Source organism: Aquarana catesbeiana, linkage group LG11, assembly GCF_042186555.1.
Source record: "Aquarana catesbeiana isolate 2022-GZ linkage group LG11, ASM4218655v1, whole genome shotgun sequence".
Classification (NCBI taxonomy): Eukaryota; Metazoa; Chordata; class Amphibia; order Anura; family Ranidae; genus Aquarana; species Aquarana catesbeiana.
In genome coordinates this window covers 16,031,134-16,050,117 of record NC_133334.1, presented here as the reverse complement: position 1 = coordinate 16,050,117, position 18,984 = coordinate 16,031,134, and the positions used below count along the sequence as shown (strand labels likewise).

Here is an 18,984-nt window from a genome sequence, read left to right as displayed (position 1 = left end):
ACGCACTGACTCATCGCTCATTAAATACAAGTGTAAAACCACACCTCGTTCTGAAACTCTGGTGGCCACATCCTATCTTCCAGGAAACCAGGAAGTATTATAGATAAAACCAAGCCTCACTCCAGCGTTTGAATAATGACGCTAATCGACCCTATCTTACAGGAAACCAGGAAGTGATATACACAGAACCAAACCTCACTCCAGCTCTCAAATGATGACACTACTCAATCACTGGAGAGACAGGAAACATATGTATATATCCCTAAATGTATTAATAGTGGGCAACACTAAATGAATCACACAGGATAATGTTACCAAATTTTTAACCATCCTATAAAAATAACTAATTCTAAAACATCATTTAAGGAATATAGTCATAAAAATAAGAATAATTAATCAAAAAACGCCATCTAGTGGGGAATGTTGAAATACATGTGTCCCTTAATGGCACACACCATCTCCTAGGGATGTCAATGAAGGCAAATTTAATTATGATATTCCTAGAGTCATATACCACTCTATGATAAAGCTCAATTGATATCATATACCACCCTAATAATATATTCAAACTATAAAGAAGGGGGAGGCTTAAAAGCCTCATACAATAAATATGCCTCCATGAGTAAATTTTCCAGACAATTATTATAAAAATAATAAGGAGGGCGAAAAGGCCTCATGCATATGATGTGCCTTCCCAAATTGCTAATAGAACAACTACGCATTCCACACAATAAACAATAATTAATGAGGTAAAATCAGATACTAAAAAAAAACATAAGTACTCCCCCACAGGGGTGTATAACACCCCAAAACCAAAATTAACAATCATGGCACTAAAGGTTATGCTCATAGAAGTTTATAACAAAGAAATAATTTAAAATAAAACCACTAATGGCTAATTAACAATAGCTTGATACTATTAAAACCAGGCCTCCAGAGGTTCAAAGCGGGTTCACAACAAAGCAATACATTCAAAGTAAGACCGCCAGTGGCTAATAGTCACATATTGTGTTTAGGTTCCTCTTTATAGTCACATAACCCTCACATCCCAATATGTGTAGTATGAAAAATGTAAATTCATGAATTGTCTAGGAAGGCATTAAGGTCTATCTCAACGTTAAGCCCAAATGGAGTATAGCACCTTAATTTGTATATCTAGGCCATCTCAAGTCTAGAAATCCCCCTTAGAAGGGAGCCCCCCCTCCAAGGTATAGTATATCTATCAATCCCCAAAAAAATGGTCTTACTGGGGTCTCGATTATGTGTCTCGAGATAATGTCTAGAGACCGGGTTCTTAGGGAAACCTGTCAGGATGTTGGTTACATGTTCGTTAAGCCTTACAGAGAGAGGACGTTTGGTCCTCCCTACGTATTGCAATCCGCAAGGACATTGCAAGAGATATACCACGCGTTCAGTAGAACACGTAATAAATGATTTAATTTCAAATTCAACCGAAGTACTGGTAGAGGTAAACTTATGTGTTCTTCTATGCGTACATCCACTCAGGGAACATACCCTACATTTTTTACACTGGTAGAAACCCGCCATGTACTCAAAAAACCCCCTCTTAATAGGAGGAGGATCAAGAATATTAGGGGCCACTCTCCCTCTAAGTGAGGGGGCACCTTTATACACCATTTGTGGTTTGACTGGAAGAATGTTACCCAATATATGATCGTTTCTAAGAACATGCCAATATTTCCTTACCAGCTCCGCCACATTCCTGTGTTGTAAGGAATAGGTGGTAATAAATGGAACAGACGGTACCCTATCCATATTGGGAGCTTTATTCTTAAGCAGAATACCCCTATCGAGAGTAGTAACATCATCCAATGTGGTTTTAAGAGACGCCTCAGGGTAAACTTTCTCAAGAAAACATCTTATTAGGACATCAGCCTGAGCCAAAAACTCCTCATGATCGGAGCAATTACGTTTCAGGCGTATGAGTTGGCTTTTCGGCACTGACTTTAGCCAGGCTTCATGATGGCAACTATCGGTGGATATGTAAGAGTTACGGTCCGTGTTTTTAAAAAAAGTTGCCGTAGTAAATTGTCCATCTCTAATTCCAATCTTGAGATCTAAGAAATTAATCTCGGTTTGGCTTGCCTCATAAGAGAGTCGTATACCCCGATTATTGTCATTCAACTCACTCATAAAGGAGTCTAAATCGAGGGGGTTCTCCATTCCACAGGAGGAGGATGTCATCTATGTATCTAGCCCACAAGACCACCTGGGGTCTCTGGTGGGCATAGATGACATCCTCCTCCCATAGGGCCATAAAAAGGTTCGCCAAACTGGGGGCGTATTTAGCCCCCATGGCAACTCCTCTATCCTGCCTATAAAACTGACCCCCAAACCAAAAGTAGTTCCGGGTGGCTACAAAATGAAGTAATTGCATGATGAAACAAATCTGTTCATCAAATAATGTGGACTCACGCCTCAGATAATATTCCACCGCGAATAACCCCAAATTGTCCGGTATCACCGTGTATAATGAGGCGACATCAGCTGTCACCAGCCACCACCTTGAATTGGGGGTAAAATTGGAGAGTAAATGAATCACATGGCGGGAGTCTTTCAGATGTGACGGCATCTTAGTGACCAATGGTTGTAGGAAGAAATCGATATACCTGCCCACCCGGGATGAGATGGAATCAATACCACTAACAATGGGGCGTCCTGGGGGGCAGGTAGGATGCTTATGGATTTTTGGCAGATAATAAATCACCGGGGTACGTGGAGCCCTGGGTACCAAATAAGATTTCTCCTTACCATTCAGAATACCTTGATCAAAACCATATTGGACAATTGCTTCAAGCTCTTTCTTATACTGAGCCTTGGGGTCCGATCTGAGGGGGGTATATGTATCTCGGTCCCCTAATATCTTGGATATCTCAGCAAGATAGTCCTTCTTATCTAAGACGATGATGCCTCCCCCTTTTTCAGCAGGTCTAATTACTAGGTTCTTATTCTCACATAGAGAATTTAAACCAGACTTCAAATCCTTATCGAAATGTATTTTTCTCAGGGGTAGTTGTTCCAAATCCCTAAGCATTAGGTCCCTAAACACCCTCAAAGAGGGGGCCATAGTACCAGGGGGGTTAAATAGAGACGCATTCGCCAACCCCGAATGGCGGTACTCACTAGAGCTGGTCACAGTATTTGAAATGGGGTTGGAGGCCATATATCTTTTGATATTAATTTTACGTACAAATTTATGTATGTCTATATAGGTCTGGAATTTATCCAAACCCCGAGGAGGTGCAAATTTAAGACCCTTATTGAGCAGGGTTTTTTCGGAATCACTTAACGTGACTGAACTCAAGTTAAATATCCCGTCAGTAGTTACGGTTTTTTCCTTTTTAGCTCGCAATCGCCGCCCCCCTCTAGATCCTCTCTTTGGTCTGCCGACCTTTTGGTGCCCTGACTTGGCCTGTGAAAACCCCACTGTTGGTAACTAGAACCCGAAGGGCCCGGATTGCCACCATCAACGGTGGATCCCCTCAATGTGGTGGTAGGCTGTAAAGCACCTTCATTTTGATCATCCCTTGAATTGGAATGGGGCAAGGGTCCCTCAAGATCACTGAGGGGATAGAACTGATTGGAGGTACTGATATTATAATTAGGATAACCTCTTCTATTGTTCAAAAATCCAGGATTTTGAAAACCACGCACCTGCCCATCATAATAATCATGTTTAAAGCCTTATTAGGGCCGTAATTGTGATCAGGGTACGGTCCAAAATCAAAAGCCCGAGGAGAGGGCGGATAATCCCCATAGGTATTATAATGGTCATATGGCCTATCACCAAACTGTGGGGCCAACAAGGATCCACCATTGCCATGACCAGCACCTCCACCACGTCCCCCCTGATGGGAACCGCCCATCCCACGAGACCGTCGTGGGAATGTGGGTGGATAATTGGATGTAGTACCCCTCTTCCCTCCACCACCCCGTCTTGCAGGGGACTGCTGAGGTCCTTGTCTAAATCTCCCCGGGGGACCATTAGGGCCACCAGGGAAATGTTTAACATTGCCAGGCTGTGGTGGGGGGGGGGCATATGGCAAAGAGGAAGGCAATCCCCCTATATTCGCCGAACCTACCTCCATATCGACAAGATTAGTGGAGGTCTGTTCAGCCAACAGTTTCTTTTGCCATTCAAATACCACTGCCCCTTGGTAATCTAACAAATCTCTGTTATATTTTCTTCTTGGTTCTCTGATCCCTCTCCTCCTTCTCCAAAAGAGTAAGGAGAGAGAGAGATCTTTCTTTATATTCATTACTCTCCCTGAGGGGGCTCAATTTATCCTTAATAGTTTTTATTTCTTCATCTAGTCTAGTGAGTTTAGCTTTTTTACGATCGATAAGAAATTTCAAAAAGTCGATCCCTGCTGTATTGAAATATCTAAACCAATCTTCAAGTTGGACGTCGCCCTTCTGCGGGCTAACCTCCCACCTAAGACTTCTGGGAACCATACCTCCTTTCACATATGTGTCGAGGTAGCCTATATCCCACTGAGTGTGTATCTCAGAAATTGTAAGATTCTTAAGCCTCATGAACAGGCCACTGAGGTCACCCTCATCCTCTTTATATATTTCGAACACACCTTCAGTGTTAACCACCCTAGTGGCTCTGTAATCAAATACATCCATAGGTGCTAGTAATCCAACAAATATGTGAACACCTTAAAATTAACAAGTGTAAACCTATAATCGGTAGCAGCAGCAATAAACCAAAATAGATAAATAGACCAAAAAATACAAAATTACTGTGCTTCCCTATAACCCCAAGCTGCAGTTCTAATTTGTAGGTACCAAAATCACATAAATTAGAATAATAAACAGAACCACGCTAGTAAAGAGATATTTATATAACCGTGAATAATCTATATCTAGATAAAATTAACATTATCAAAATATCTCACAAATTGTGCCAGGATTGAAACAACACAATATATATTGAAACCCAAATATTAACATTTGAACACCTTGTGTGACTAAATAAATAAAATAAATATTTAATAAAAAAATCGGTGAATAATGTGACTGTAATGTAAAAGTCCTTAGAACAAATGAATCCTCAAAAAAGTGATAAAAAATGAATCAGTGACTGATAGTGACTTTAAATAAAAAAAGTCCTTAACACAGATGATTCCACCAGTAGTGATTGAAGGTTTAATCAGCAAACACCCAGTGAAAAGGATCCGCCACCTATAATGATGTACGCTTACCAGAGGTAAGCTTTATTCAAGCTTATGCTAGAAATCCACTCTACAGGGACACCACCATCGGTCTCAGCACAGGGGGAGGACAACCCGGAACTCTCCGTCCAAAGAAACCAAAACATAGCAGGAGGAACCCAGGGAAATAAAAAACACATCCTCCATAGTGTGAATCCGCATAGACAATTTTATTAAATAAAAGTAATTGCACTTACATGGAAAGAACGAATTAAAAGCATGTATCGTAGGACAGCCGGCTGGCCTGCATGCACCCGTTCACAGTGGGGTAGAAACGATGATGTCAGCGCGTCTGCCTTCCGACGTACGTTTCGTCCTTCTCGCATGCCCCCTGGGGCTCGCAGCCGGGAGTGTCCATGATGGCTGGGTGTTCAGGACCCAGCGCATGAAGCATTAGGGAAAAGGTTCAATCACAGGCCTTTTCCCACGTGATCACTCAGTTCAATGATGGAGCAATCACTTTGTCAAACTGGCGCCATGTCCAGTTCATCTCTGTGCTCTCCTCACACCGATTGATACAGCGTGTGAGGAGACTGCAGCAGCCTGAGTAGGTTGCATTGGGGTGCCCACGGTGCTCATCCGTGCCTCATCAGTGCTCATCCATGCCTTATCCGTGCCCATCAGTGCTCATCAGTGCTCATCCATCCCTCATCTGTGCCCATCAATGCTCATCCATGCTTCATTGGTGCCCATCAGTGCTCATCTATGCCTCCTCTGTGCCCATCAGTGCTCATACATGCCTCATGCCATTCAACGAGTCAGACTAAAGATGTCATGCAGTGCCTCAGCTGGTCTGTCTAGGGGACAGGAGCCACATTGTAGCAGAGATTCTTTAAGCTCTGCAGGGGCAGGCCCAGAGGTGATTCACACCATGGAAGCTTGAGGCAGGAATGGTGGTGTGCGATAATGCCACTAACCTTCTGTCCGCACTTCGACAGGGAAAATTGACACATGTGCCATGCCTGGCACATGTCCTCAATTTGGTGGTGTAGCATCTCTTAAACAGATACCCAGGTTTGCAAGATCTTCTAAGGCAGGCCAGAAAAGTCTGTAGCCAGTCATACACAGCCAGACCAGTTCGGTTGGCTGAAATTCAGCGACAATTCCACCTGCCTGTAAACCACCTAATTTGTGACATGTCTGCCAGGTGGAACTCAACTTTGGCAATGCTGCAGTTGCTGCACATGCAGCTGAGGGCCATCAATGAGTACCTGTGTGAGTATGGCACAAAGAAAGGCTCAGGAGAGCTTTTTCTCCACGCCAATAGATGCTGATAAAGGATACATGCACTGTACTGTCACCATTTGAGGAGGCCACAAGGATGGTGAGCATGCATCAGTTGTGTTCCTGCTGGAGCATACTCTGCAAGGCATTATGGACAGGGCGCTCAAGGCAGAGCAGCGGGAGGAAAAGGAGGACTTCTTTTCATCTCAAGGCCCAGTTTATGCAGGCACTATATTTGTGATGCCACAAAATAAACAAGAGGAGAGGGAAGAGGAGGAGGATTCTGACAGTTTTGGAGGCATAGAGGCATAGAAGGAGAGGCAGGCATACGTCAAACCTTAAAGGAATGTTTTCCATCCCCAGAAATCTTGAGAGTAGTACGTGGCTAGAAGGAGGTAGTTCCAGATACTGTTTACCTCAGTGACCCCAAGGACTCTGCTTCTCATACCTCCACAAACTTGCAGTGCATGGGCTCCCTTATTCTTCAAAGCCTGCAAAAAGACCTGAGAATTTGTGGCATCAAGGAGAAGGACCATTATTGGTTGGCAACCCTCCTTGACCACCGTTACAAGGGGAAAGTCACGGAACTCATTCTGCCTCACAGAGGGAGCAGAGGATGAAATATCTTGAGGACACCTTAAAGACGAGTTTATGTAATGCCTTTCCAGACTCTGGTAGTTTACTGTCAGCTTCCATATTCCATCGTCAGCATCTGCATCATATGGTGGAAGATTATTCAGGGGTGGGAATAAACATGGAGAGCTTTCCAGTAGATGATCCACTGGGTGTCTGGGTCATGAGAACAGACCACTGGCCAGAACTTGCCCAGTATGCAATTGAGCTGCTGGGCTGCCCCACATCCAACATGCTTTCCGAATGGGCATTCAGTGCTGCTGGTGGTTTTGTGACAGATAAAAGAGCACTTCTGTCCACAGACTCTGTTGACTGGCTGATAATTGTCAAAATTAATCAGTCCTAGATTAGCAGCAGCTATTAAGCCCCTGATGCCGATGTCGCTGATTAAGCTATATCTAATGTTTTGAGTTCTCATCATCTCCAGTAGGGGCCTAAGTAGTCGCCTTTTTGCAAGATTTTCTGGGGCCAGATCAGAGCACACCTGTAACTCAGCTCCCTCATAGGACAAAGGCAGTTTTCCTCTTAATTTCGTCCAGATTTCTATTTTATCTTCATAGAATCTAAATCTTACTAATATGTGGCCTTTCTGTTTGAGAATTGTAGAAATTTCCGACCCAGTGCACTCTCTCTATTCTTAGGGGTTCTTCTGCTCCTTTGTCTAAAAGGGGGCCAAATATTGTATTAATAATTTTTCTCGAGTCCTCTCCCGTTTTTTCTGGGGCTGAGCGAATTCTAATGTTTTGCCTTCTGTTCCTATAGGATTGTATAGGATTTTCTTCTGTTTTTGTTGTGTTATTTTAATTTGCTGTTTGTGGTTGCAGAGCTCCTGTCTTTGATTTTCTGTTCTTTTTTTCTTTCTTCTCTAATCTTTCCAGCAGATTTCCCAAGTCCCCTCTCAGCATATTTATGTTTGATTTTATTGAATTTTCCAACCTCAGGAATATCTCCATCATTTCTCCTTTTGTCTCGACTGTTTTCCCCTCTACTCTGCTCATTTCTAGCTCGCTCTCTGTAGTAAAGTTCTACCTGGAGTGGTATGATGTCTCTCCAGTTTTTTTTTAGTACCTTTTTTTTTCCCTTTTAGTTGATCCCTGTTTCTCCGTATCCGTGCTCCTGGGACTGGCTCCCTGTGACATAAACTGTTTGATCGAACTGGCCACAGTTTTATCTTTAGGGGACTTGGGGATTTGGTTGAAACTTTACTCATGTTACCTTTCCTTTATATCCCTCTTATCCGTTTTCCCAGCCTTAACTCCCTCTACTCCCTCCAAATCAATTTAATGAAATGGAGGAAGAGAAAAAAAAAAGGGGGGCGGGGGATCACTCTGCTAAAATAGCTGAGATCGGCTGTCACGGGGCCCCTGCTTTTCTATACAAGTAAAGGGTATAAAGACGGTATGATTTTACAATTCTGACTGCATTACATGCTATTGCCAAGAAGATTTTTAGTTTATATTTTGTGCTCCCGCACAAACAATACAGTACAATGTGGTGAACTGCTCTTTGATGTGCTTACTAGGAATAATTTAACCAGATATGCGTCATTCAAGTATAGTACACCTGGTCACCATTTCTTATCATATGCAGGTTCAGCTGCTTCTTTGGTCAAATGCAGTACTCCTCTTGGCTTTGTATAATTCCGACACTGCTATTTATTCCTCTATTAAAAGTGAAAGAACAACAAAAGAACAGACCACCTCATAAGTTCTCTGTATTGTGCAATAGGCAAAGTCATACCTCTCGATAATCCTTTTTGGGATATGGCACTTTACCTCTTCAATCCACCAATTGTTATTTTGTCTATGATACAATCCCATTTAGTAACCGGCAGATTATTCTCATATACTGTAACAATGATACAAATCCAGTGCTATCCTCTACCATCCCTTACGGGGTACCTCTCTTTTCTGCCCTTCCGTGCTCTTTTTCATCGGCTCCTGTTACTCAACATATCCGGGTTCCCTCCCAGTCTTCACCTTGTCAGCCACATGGAACCTCTTGGTCTGCGAGGGTTCTGCAGGGGCCACAATGAATAGGTCTTAGGGCGCTCACACACAGGGAAATCGGGGTGGAGGCTCGGTGAGGGAAGGTAGGGGGGGTCGGCCCCCCACCGTTCTCATATGCCGTCCCGCTCTGTCACAGTCCAGCTGATCCCATATCTCTCTATGAGCGGGGGTCGCCGCTGTGGCGTCTGGGTTCTGGATCGGCCAGCGTAGGTATCCTCTGCGGGGACGAAGCGTCTCTCATATCGTCTCCTCCGCCGTGTACAGCTGCAGCTCTCCTCGGGTCGGCGTCCGCTTCCCGGCCAGCTAACACACTCAGGCCCCTCCTTCCATGACGGACGTTATGTCCCCACATCCTCACGTCTCCCATCTCTGACCTCATGGGCACAATTAACACCCAAGGACCAATTTTTCTGTGTTTGACAGGTGCATAAAATTTTAATTTTCTACAGCAAGTCCAAATCTTGCTTTTATTAAGAGTACCTCTAAAAGGTTACGGGGTGAAGGCACCACCATCGCCCAAAGACCAATTTTTCTGCAGCTGCGTGACAGGGGTGCCAAATTTCATTTTTTTACAGCAAGGCCATTTCTTGCTTTTGTCAAGAGTACCTCTATGAGGGTTATGGTGTGAAGGCATTACCAACACCCAATTTTTCCGTACCTTTTACTTCTATCCAAAGTTGGCAAAAGAAACACCAGGCTTTATCTAATAACATTTTTTAATCTTGTCCTGAGTGTACTATAATTTGGATTCTTCACATAAGGCTTGCTCACTGTAGTGCAAAACTTTGTTATTTCCATCTAAAGTCTGCCAAAGAGACACCAAAATGTATCCAAAAAATCTCTAATCTTGTTCGAGTGCACTAAATTGTGGCCTCATCATATAGAGCTTGCAGGGAAAATCAATTTAAATGTATTTTTTTTTCTTTATAAATGTCAGATTTGCTGCAGAAGGTTCTATACATGGTACAAATGGGCCACTTTACATTCAGACTAAGGGGACCCCGTAGGCCTTATATTTAAAGGAATTTTCATTTTTATTGTTTCACTTTAAGCATCATTAAAATCACTTCTCCCTTAAAAACAATCTTTTTTCAAAGTTTTTTTTTGCATTGATACATGTCCCCCAAGGCAGTAGCTGGGCCCCCATACCCTTTTTATGGCCAATGACTTGCATATAAGACTTCAAAATTAGGAATTTAAATTTTTTCAGGGTCCCATAGATTTCAATATGGTTAGTGGCTTGTTACCAAAGTTTTGCGATGTTCGAGAGTTCTGGCACAAACCAAACCTTTTTGTAGCACCATTAATTTTTCCTGACACCTAAATATATATCTAGACAAGACAACAGGAAGAGAGTATGTGAACGCTAAATTTATTTTTGGTATATTTCATATGATGCCTCACTATATATAGTGTTATTAACTGCCTCACCAGGCGGCGCAGCTCTCGTTCTGGGTGGGCATCATATGACGTCCTCCCAGAACGACCGCTCTCACGTGCCCCTGAGGAGCACATCGCGGGGATCGGTGGTGCAGTGTATCATTCAGACACACCGCTACACTGATCTCGGTAAAGAGCCTCTGACGGAGGCTCTTTACCATGTGATCAGCCATGTCCTATCACGGCTGATCACAATGTAAACAGGAAGAGCCGTTGATCGGCTTTTCCTCACTCGCGTCTGACAGATGCGAGTACAGGAGATCTGAGTGGCTGCTCTCCTGACAGGGGGGGTCTGTGCTGATTGTTTATCAGTGCAGCCCCCCTCAGGTGCCCACCCAAGACTACCAGGATGCTGCCAGAACCAGCAGGGATTGGCACCAACCTGGACCACCAGGTATGCCACCCTAGACCACCAGGGAAATGCCAATCAGTGCCCATCCCAAATGCCAGCCAGTGCCAGTGCCATCAGTGATGCCTATCAATGCCATCTATCAGTGCCGCATATCAGTGCCCATCAGTGCCCAGAAGTGCCGCCTATCAGTGCCCAGTAGTGCCGGCTATCAGTGCCCAACAGTGCCACCTAGCAGTGCCACCACTAAGTACCCATCAGTGCAGCTTTTCAGTGGCCATCAGTGTCACCTATCAGTGCCCATCAGTGCCCACCAGTGCCACCCATGAGTGCCCATCAGTGCTGCCTATCAATACCCATCAGTGCTGCATATCAGTGCCACCTACCAGTGCCTATCAGTACCACCTATCAGTGCCCATCGTCAGTGCCCGTCAGTGCCCATCAGTGCCACCTCATTGGTGCCACCTTATCAGTGCCTGTCAGTGCCGCATTATCAGTGCCCATCAGTTAAGGAGAAAACATACTTATTTACAAAATTTTATAACAGAAAAAAAAGAAAACTTTTTTTTTCAAAATTTTAGGACTTTTTTTATTTGATAGAAAAAAATAAAAACCCCAGAGGTGATCAAATACCAACAAAAGAAAGCTCTATTTGTTGGAACAAAATGATAAAAATTCTGTTTGGGTATAGTGTTGTATGACTGCGCAATTGTCATTTAAACAGCGACAGCGCTGAAAGCTGAAAATTGGCTTGGGCAGGAAGGGGTGTAAGTGCCCTTTATTGAGGTGGTTAAGCATATTCTTTTTTTGTAAATGTGTTGCAAAGTTTCTTAGCCAGAGAGCAGCACTTCCTGTTTCAGGTTGACAACACTAAGCTGATGCTTCACAAATTTCAGCAGTGTTGTCAACCTGTTGTACTTACTTCTTTAGTTGTCCATTGGGATGGCTAATCTGCTATACCTAATGTTACAAACAGTAAGCTGCAAGTTGGTCACTTGTCACAAATCATGACTCGTTGACACATCTCCACTGAAGGATTCTAATAAAAGTCTATTTTTTGGCCACATTTGTGCTCACCTTGTGTCTATATTTTCCTTCATCTGTCTGACCTTTAAGAGAAGAATAATTCTGAGATGAGTACAGAATTTGTAGAGCATTAACCACATGTTCCACCGCGCGATACACAGGATCTGTAGTTCTGTTAGATGAATAATCTCCGGAGTCTGGTAAATGTTCCTGACCCGTACAATTGTGAAGAGAAATACGATAAAGATTTTCATACAAAGTATCTTTTTTTGTGTTCCCTGACAAGCAGAAAAGTGTTGTCATCCACAGATTTTCAAGTAACTTGTCTTTTGGGCGGATCATTGGATGGAAACCATCAACAAAATTCTTAAAATTCTTATCAGCTTCAGACCAAAAGTTCAAGGATAAGCTACAATTCAAAATATCTGGATACTTTTCTAAAAGAGGAATATTTGAGGCCCAATTAGGAGGGAGGATGAATGTTACATCCTTGAATAATCTTCTCCGTGAGGAATGAAATATGGCATCATGATATGTTCCACAGAGTATGATCACTTTTACCGATGATTTCTCAATGGTGCTATATACACTTTCCAAAGCACGACTATCAGGCATTAATACATTGATACCAGTTGTTATTATAAATGCCACACAATACTTAAAATATGACAAAATTCTAAATAACCAAGATGATTCTTTTACTCCACTTTCATCTGCAGATGTTATTATTCCAACCCAAGTCCATCCAAAATGTCTCAGTAATTCTGATATATAATGATAAATCATAAAGTCATCATGGACTGTACGGTAAAAAATGCGAACGCTAGCTCTGTCGTTCAAAGTATGATCCACTGCCCCATAACTGACCTAAAACACAGGACGATGTGTTTCAACATTTTGGCTATAAACTTACAAGAAATGGCTAAGCTTCAAAGGATTTAGGAAGACACACTTTTTCTAAAATGAGATTTACTGCACATTCTCTAAACATTTACATACAAATCCTTAGCTGCGTCCATGAAATACATCCACATAAAGAATAATCTGCACATTCAGTGGGCCAAGCAACATATACCCTCATTCACCAAAATCTGCACTTCAGCAGGAAAAAGTGACATTCACCTCATAGCCACCTAAAAACTTTTTTCTTGCAGATCCATAAAGCTATAAAGATTGCCTCCCTTTGAGGGCCACTAGTGGAAACTTTGCATGACTGCTGCCTCTCAATCCCTTCTGTCACTGACAGATGGAATGCAACTAATGATCATCAGTATCCACATATGACATAGTGATCACATGTAGGCTATGGTCCTCATTGACAAAAAAAAAAAGCTTTCAGCCTACAGCTAGCCATTGCCACTTTTACACCAACTGTTTTTTTTTTAGTGTAAAGGTTCCGTTACCTGTAGGAGGTGTTTACAGCTATAGTCCAACATTATGCTAGAGCCAACAGTTGAGGGATATGGCAATACACAGTGTGGAACACCATAGAAAAACACAAGGACCCGTTAGGAGCCTTTTAGTTTTTGTTCTAAGTTATCTTTACTAATGCCAGATCCTCTGCTGGGATCAAAATGAAAGGAGCTAAATTATGTTCACTATTTATGATTACTGATTACTAGTCACTGCTTATGTGTCTATGTTCTCTGATGGAGCAATGGATGTAGTGGAGAGTACAGGTATACATACAGTTGTGCCCAAAAGTTTGCATACCCTGGCAGAAATTGTGAAATGTTGACATTATTATTGAAAATATGACTGATCATGCCAAACAACTGTCTTTTATTTTACTGCTTGCCAACCAGCCGCCGCAGCTGTACTGCGGCAACATGGCTCGGCTGCGTGAATCACCATCATGTTACGTCGGTAACATATTCGGCCACTAGGGGGGCGGGTGCATGCCCCCTGCTCGCCCACGGAGCCGATGCGAGTGCCTGGCGGTCGCCATCACCGCCGGGCTCCTCCAATCATTAGGGGCACACCGAGAACCAGGATCTGTGTGTGTAAACACACAGTTTCCGATTATCTGAGGGGAGAACAGACAGATCGTCTGTTCATACAGAGCATGAACAGCATTCTGTCATCTCCCCTGCACAGTCCCCTCCCCCCTTCAGTTAGAACACACAATAGGGAACACATTAATCCCTTGATCGCCCCCTAGTGGTTAACCCCTTCACTGCCAGTGACATTTTTATAGTAATCAATGCATTTTTATAGCATTGATCGCTGTAAAAATGCCAATGGTCCCAAAAATGTGTCAAAATTGTCCGACATGTCCTTTATAATAATGTCAAAGTCCCAATAAAAATCACAGATCGCCGCCATTCCTAATAAAAAAAAAATCAATAATAAAAATGCCATAAAACTGTCCCTTATTTTGTAGACGCTATAACTTTTGCGCAAATCAATCAGTATATGCCTATTGTGATTTTTTTTACCAAACATATGTAGAAGAATACATATCCACCTAAACTGAAGAAAAAAATAGTTTTTTTTATATATTTTTGGGGATATTAATTATAGCAAAAAGCAAAAAATTTTGCAGTTTCTTCAAAATTGTCGCTCTTTTTTTGTTTATAGCGCAAACAATAAAAACCGCAGAGGTAATCTAATCCCACCAAAAGAAAGCTCTATTTATGGAAAAAGAGGACATCAATATTGTTTGGGTGCAACGTCGCACGACCGCGCAATTGTCAGTTAAAGCGATGCAGTGCCGTATCGCAAAAAGTGCTCTGGTCAGGAAGGGGGTAAAATCTTCCGGGGCTGTGCTCAAAAGTTTGCATACCCTGGCATAAATTGAGACATTTTGGCATTAATATTGAATAATGTATATCTACAGTATCTCACAAAAGTGAGTACACCCCTCACATTTTTGTAAATATTTTATTCTATCTTTTCATGTGACAACACTGAAGAAATAACACTTTGCTACAATGTAAAGTAGTGAGTGTACAGCTTGTATAACAGTGTAAATTTGCTGTCCCCTCAAAATAACTCAACACACAGCCATTAATGTCTAAACCGCTGGAAACAAAAGTGAGTACACCCCTAAGTGAAAATGTCCAAATTGGGTCCAATTAGCCATTTTCCCTCCCCGGTGTAATGTGACTTGTTAGAGTTACAAGGTCTCAGGTGTGAATGGGGAGCAAGTGTGTTAAATTTGGTGTTATCGCTCTCACTCTCTCATACTGGTCACTGGAAGTTCAACATGGCACCTGAACTCTCTGAGGATTTGGAAAAAAGAATTGTTGCTCTGAATAAAGATGGCCTAGGCTATAAGAAGATTGCCAAGACCCTGAAACTGAGCTGCAGCATGATGGCCAAGACCATACAGCGGTTTAACAGGACAGGTTCCACTCAGAACAGGCCTCACCATGGTCGACCAAGAAGGTTGAGTGCACATGTTTAGCGTCATATCCAGAGGTTGTCTTTCGGAAATAGACGTTTGAGTGATGCCAGCATTGCTGCAGAGGTTGAAGGGGTGGGGGGTCAGCCTGTCAGTGCTCAGACCATACGCCGCACATTGCATCAAATTGGTCTGCTTGGCTGTCGTCGCAGAAGGAAGCCTCTTCTAAAGATGATGCACAAGAAAGCCCGCAAACAGTTTGCTGAAGACAAGCAGACTAAGGACATGGATTACTGGAACCATGTCCTTTGGTCTGATGAGACCAAGATAAACTTATTTGGTTCAGATTGTGTCTGATGCGTGTGGCAGCAACCAGGTGAGGAGTACAAAGACAGGTGTGTCTTTCCTACAGTCAAGCATGGTGATGGGAGTGTCATGGTCTGGGGCTGCATTAGTGCTGCCGGCACTGGGGAGCTACAGTTCATTGAGGGAACCATGAATGCCAACATGTACTGTGATATACTGAAGCAGAGCATAATCCCCTCCCTTTGGAGACTGGGCCACAGGGCAGTATTCCAACATGATAACGACCCCAAACACACTCAAAGACGACCACTGCCTTGCTAAAGAAGCTGAGAGTAAAGGTGATAGACTGGCCAAGCATGTCTCCAGACCTAAACCCTATTGAGCATCTGTGGGGCATCCTCAAATGGAAGGTGGAGAAGCGCAAGGTCTCTAACATCCACCAGCTCCGTGATGTCATCATGGAGGAGTGGAAGAGACTCCAGTGGTAACCTGTGAAGCTCTGGTGAACTCCATGCCCAAGAGGGTTAAGGCAGTGCTGGAAAATAATGGTGGCCACACAAAATATTGATACTTTGGACCCAATGTGGACATTTTCACTTAGGGGTGTACTCACTTTTGTTGCCAGTGGTTTAGACATTGATGGTTGTATGTTGAGTTATTTTGAGGGGACAGCAAATTTACACTGTTATACAAGCTGTACACTCACTACTTTACATTGTAGCAAAGTGTCATTTCTCCAGTGTTGTCACATGAAAAGATAGAATAAAATATTTACAAATATATATATATGTTTTTAATTGTACCTGTATGCTTATGCATATGATAGATATGCTGCACTTCTGCAATGTTAAAAAGTTTTATGAAAATGTTTATGCAAAAATAAATAAATAACAGATGAGACTGACAAAACAGCCCTGATATACCAGACTTCAGACATAATTCATGTTATTATACTCACTTGCATGTAGTTATATACAAATAACAGTTGATATATAGGCAAGGTTGTGGTTAAACTCTGGTCTCCAATAAAACCAGCTAATTTCTGGTAGTCTCGGTAGGAATAATTTGGGATAGTCTCTCCCGTTCCGGATAAAATCTGTAAAACACTTTTAATGGCTTTTCTGGGATCAGAACAGGAGTCATAAAGATGATATCCTAGGGTCACATTAGGCAGGATTGTTGGATTTTTATTCATTTGGTCAATGGCAAAAAGGAACATTTGAATATTCTTGTAGTAATGTTGCATGGGTCTGTTAATATAATTGATTCATAATATGGGTACAAGAGGTCACCAGTTTCCTAACACTTTTTAGTTTAATACCAAAAGGGAAATGAAAAAAGCTTATACCAACCCATTAAAGTTGAACTTAGACAGATACAGAAATCAGTATTGTTTGTGTTAATATCTCATAAACTGGCTTACCAATAGGCATGAGCTTCAGGTTCAAGTCAGTCATGAGTTCAACCTCAACCCAAGCTGTTTGCCATTTGCTGAGTGGACAAACTAAATGGTTTGTATTGGTAAGTTCACCCACCACCTGAATTATTGGCTACTGAAGAAGGAAGTCATTTAATGTTGGTATCAGTACAGTAACTAACTAGTCAGTTTACAGCTGCCCCCCATCTTTGTTTTAAATTGTGACCAATCCAGCAGCTATCCTGGGTGATTTCATTGATCAGATATGGTCATAGCCTAGTCCTTTCCTTATGGGTTTTGAAGGGGGCATCACTCAAAAAACAAAAAAAAATAAGGGATGCAGTCCTCCTGGAATCAACTCCAGACCATTATGTGCAGCCTAGCTGGAAGGGAATGGCAAAGGGGCAGCTAACAGGCGACCCCTTTCCTGAACCATAACAGACCATTCCACTCTCAACACCAGGAGGGAAGCTTGTCTGGGAGTAAAATGTATCTCAGTTTGTTCTGCAGGAGTTTTGCTGAATTGTGCTGAAGTTCTGAACATTAAACTAAAACCGAGAATTCCAGTTCCGACGCCACATGGAGAGGAGCTAGGTTGCATTGGCTCCCGTTGCGCTCCTTCTTTCCCTGCTTTTCAAGCCTACCACCACCTGAGGTATACCCCCTGCTGCCACAACACTGCCCAGGGAAACACCATGCATTGCTTTGCAGAGTGATTGCTCCTCCACACAGTCTTGGCTTCCCAAACAGCCACAGGGGACACAGCTCCCAATGCAGCCAATATGTCACCCACTGTTTACACTGACTCTGGCGCCTCAGTGGCATGTCAGCAGCCTCAGACACATGGCTTGCCAGCACTGATGGATCCTGCTTCTCCAGCTGGCATTGCCCAAGCAGTGGTAGCACTCCTCACCCCCATGATCACTGAGGCTGTGGACCAAGCGGTTCTTAAAGGCCTAGAGCAACGGCATCAGGATCTACAAATCCAAGCCTTGTGAATCACACAGACTGAGCAGCTGATCTCCCCTATTGAAGATGAAGCTGCAGAAGTATCTGCAGTGGTGGCTAGGGATGAGCCGAACTCCCCCCTGTTCGGTTCGCACCAGAACTTGCGAACAGGCAAAAAATTTGTTCGAACATGCGAACACCGTTAAAGTCTATGGGACACGAACACGAATAATCAAAAGTGCTAATTTTAAAGGCTTATATGCAAGTTATTGTCATAAAAAGTGTTTGGGGACCTGGGTCCTGCCCCAAGGGACATGGATCAATGCAAAAAAAGTTTTAAAAATGGCCGTTTTTTCGGGAGCAGTGATTTTAATAATGCTTAAAGTCAAACAATAAAAGTGTAATATCCCTTTAAATTTCATACCTGGGGGGTGTCTATAGTATGCCTGTAAAGGGGCGCATGTTTCCCGTGTTTAGAACAGTCTGATAGCAAAATGACATTTCAAAGAAAAAAAGTCATTTAAAACTACTCGCCCAACAACCACTCTTGTCCCCCCCTTTTCCTGTGGCCTGCCAGGTTGTGTGCTCGGATAAGGGTCTGGTATGGATATTTGGGGGGACCCCACGCCATTTTTTTAAAAAAATTTGGCTGGGGTTCCCCTTAATATAAATACCAGACCTGAAGGGCCTGGTATGGAATTTAGGGGGACCCCCCACGTCATTTTTTTTTTAAATTTTGGTTCGGGGTTCCCCTGTGGGGAATTCCCATGCTGTTTTTATCAATGAACTTCTATGTGTATTGTCGGACCGGCAATTCATTAATAGCTGCAAGTAGTTTTAAATGACTTTTTTTCCTTTGAAATGTCATTTTGCTGTCAGACTGTTCTAAACAAGGGAAACATGTGCCCCTTTACAGGCATACTATAGACACCCCCCAGGTACGAAATTTAAAGGGATATTACACTTTTATTGTTTCACTTTAAGCATTATTAAAATCACTGCTCCCGAAAAAACAGCCATTTTTAAAACTTTTTTTTGCATTGATC

The 18,984-nt window shown here is 42.7% G+C and overlaps 1 protein-coding gene across 1 annotated transcript in view; it reads right to left on the bottom strand.

The window, feature by feature from the left end:
* Nucleotides 1-18,984, bottom strand: part of LOC141112922 (vomeronasal type-2 receptor 26-like) — a 62,468-nt gene that overhangs the window by 29,166 nt on the left and 14,318 nt on the right. The window contains exons 3-4 of the mRNA XM_073606028.1: nt 16,532-16,823; nt 11,973-12,788 (exon numbers count right to left, since the gene is read on the bottom strand). Coding sequence (XP_073462129.1) covers nt 11,973-12,788; nt 16,532-16,823 — 1,108 coding nt within the window. The remainder of the gene's footprint in view (nt 1-11,972; nt 12,789-16,531; nt 16,824-18,984) is intronic.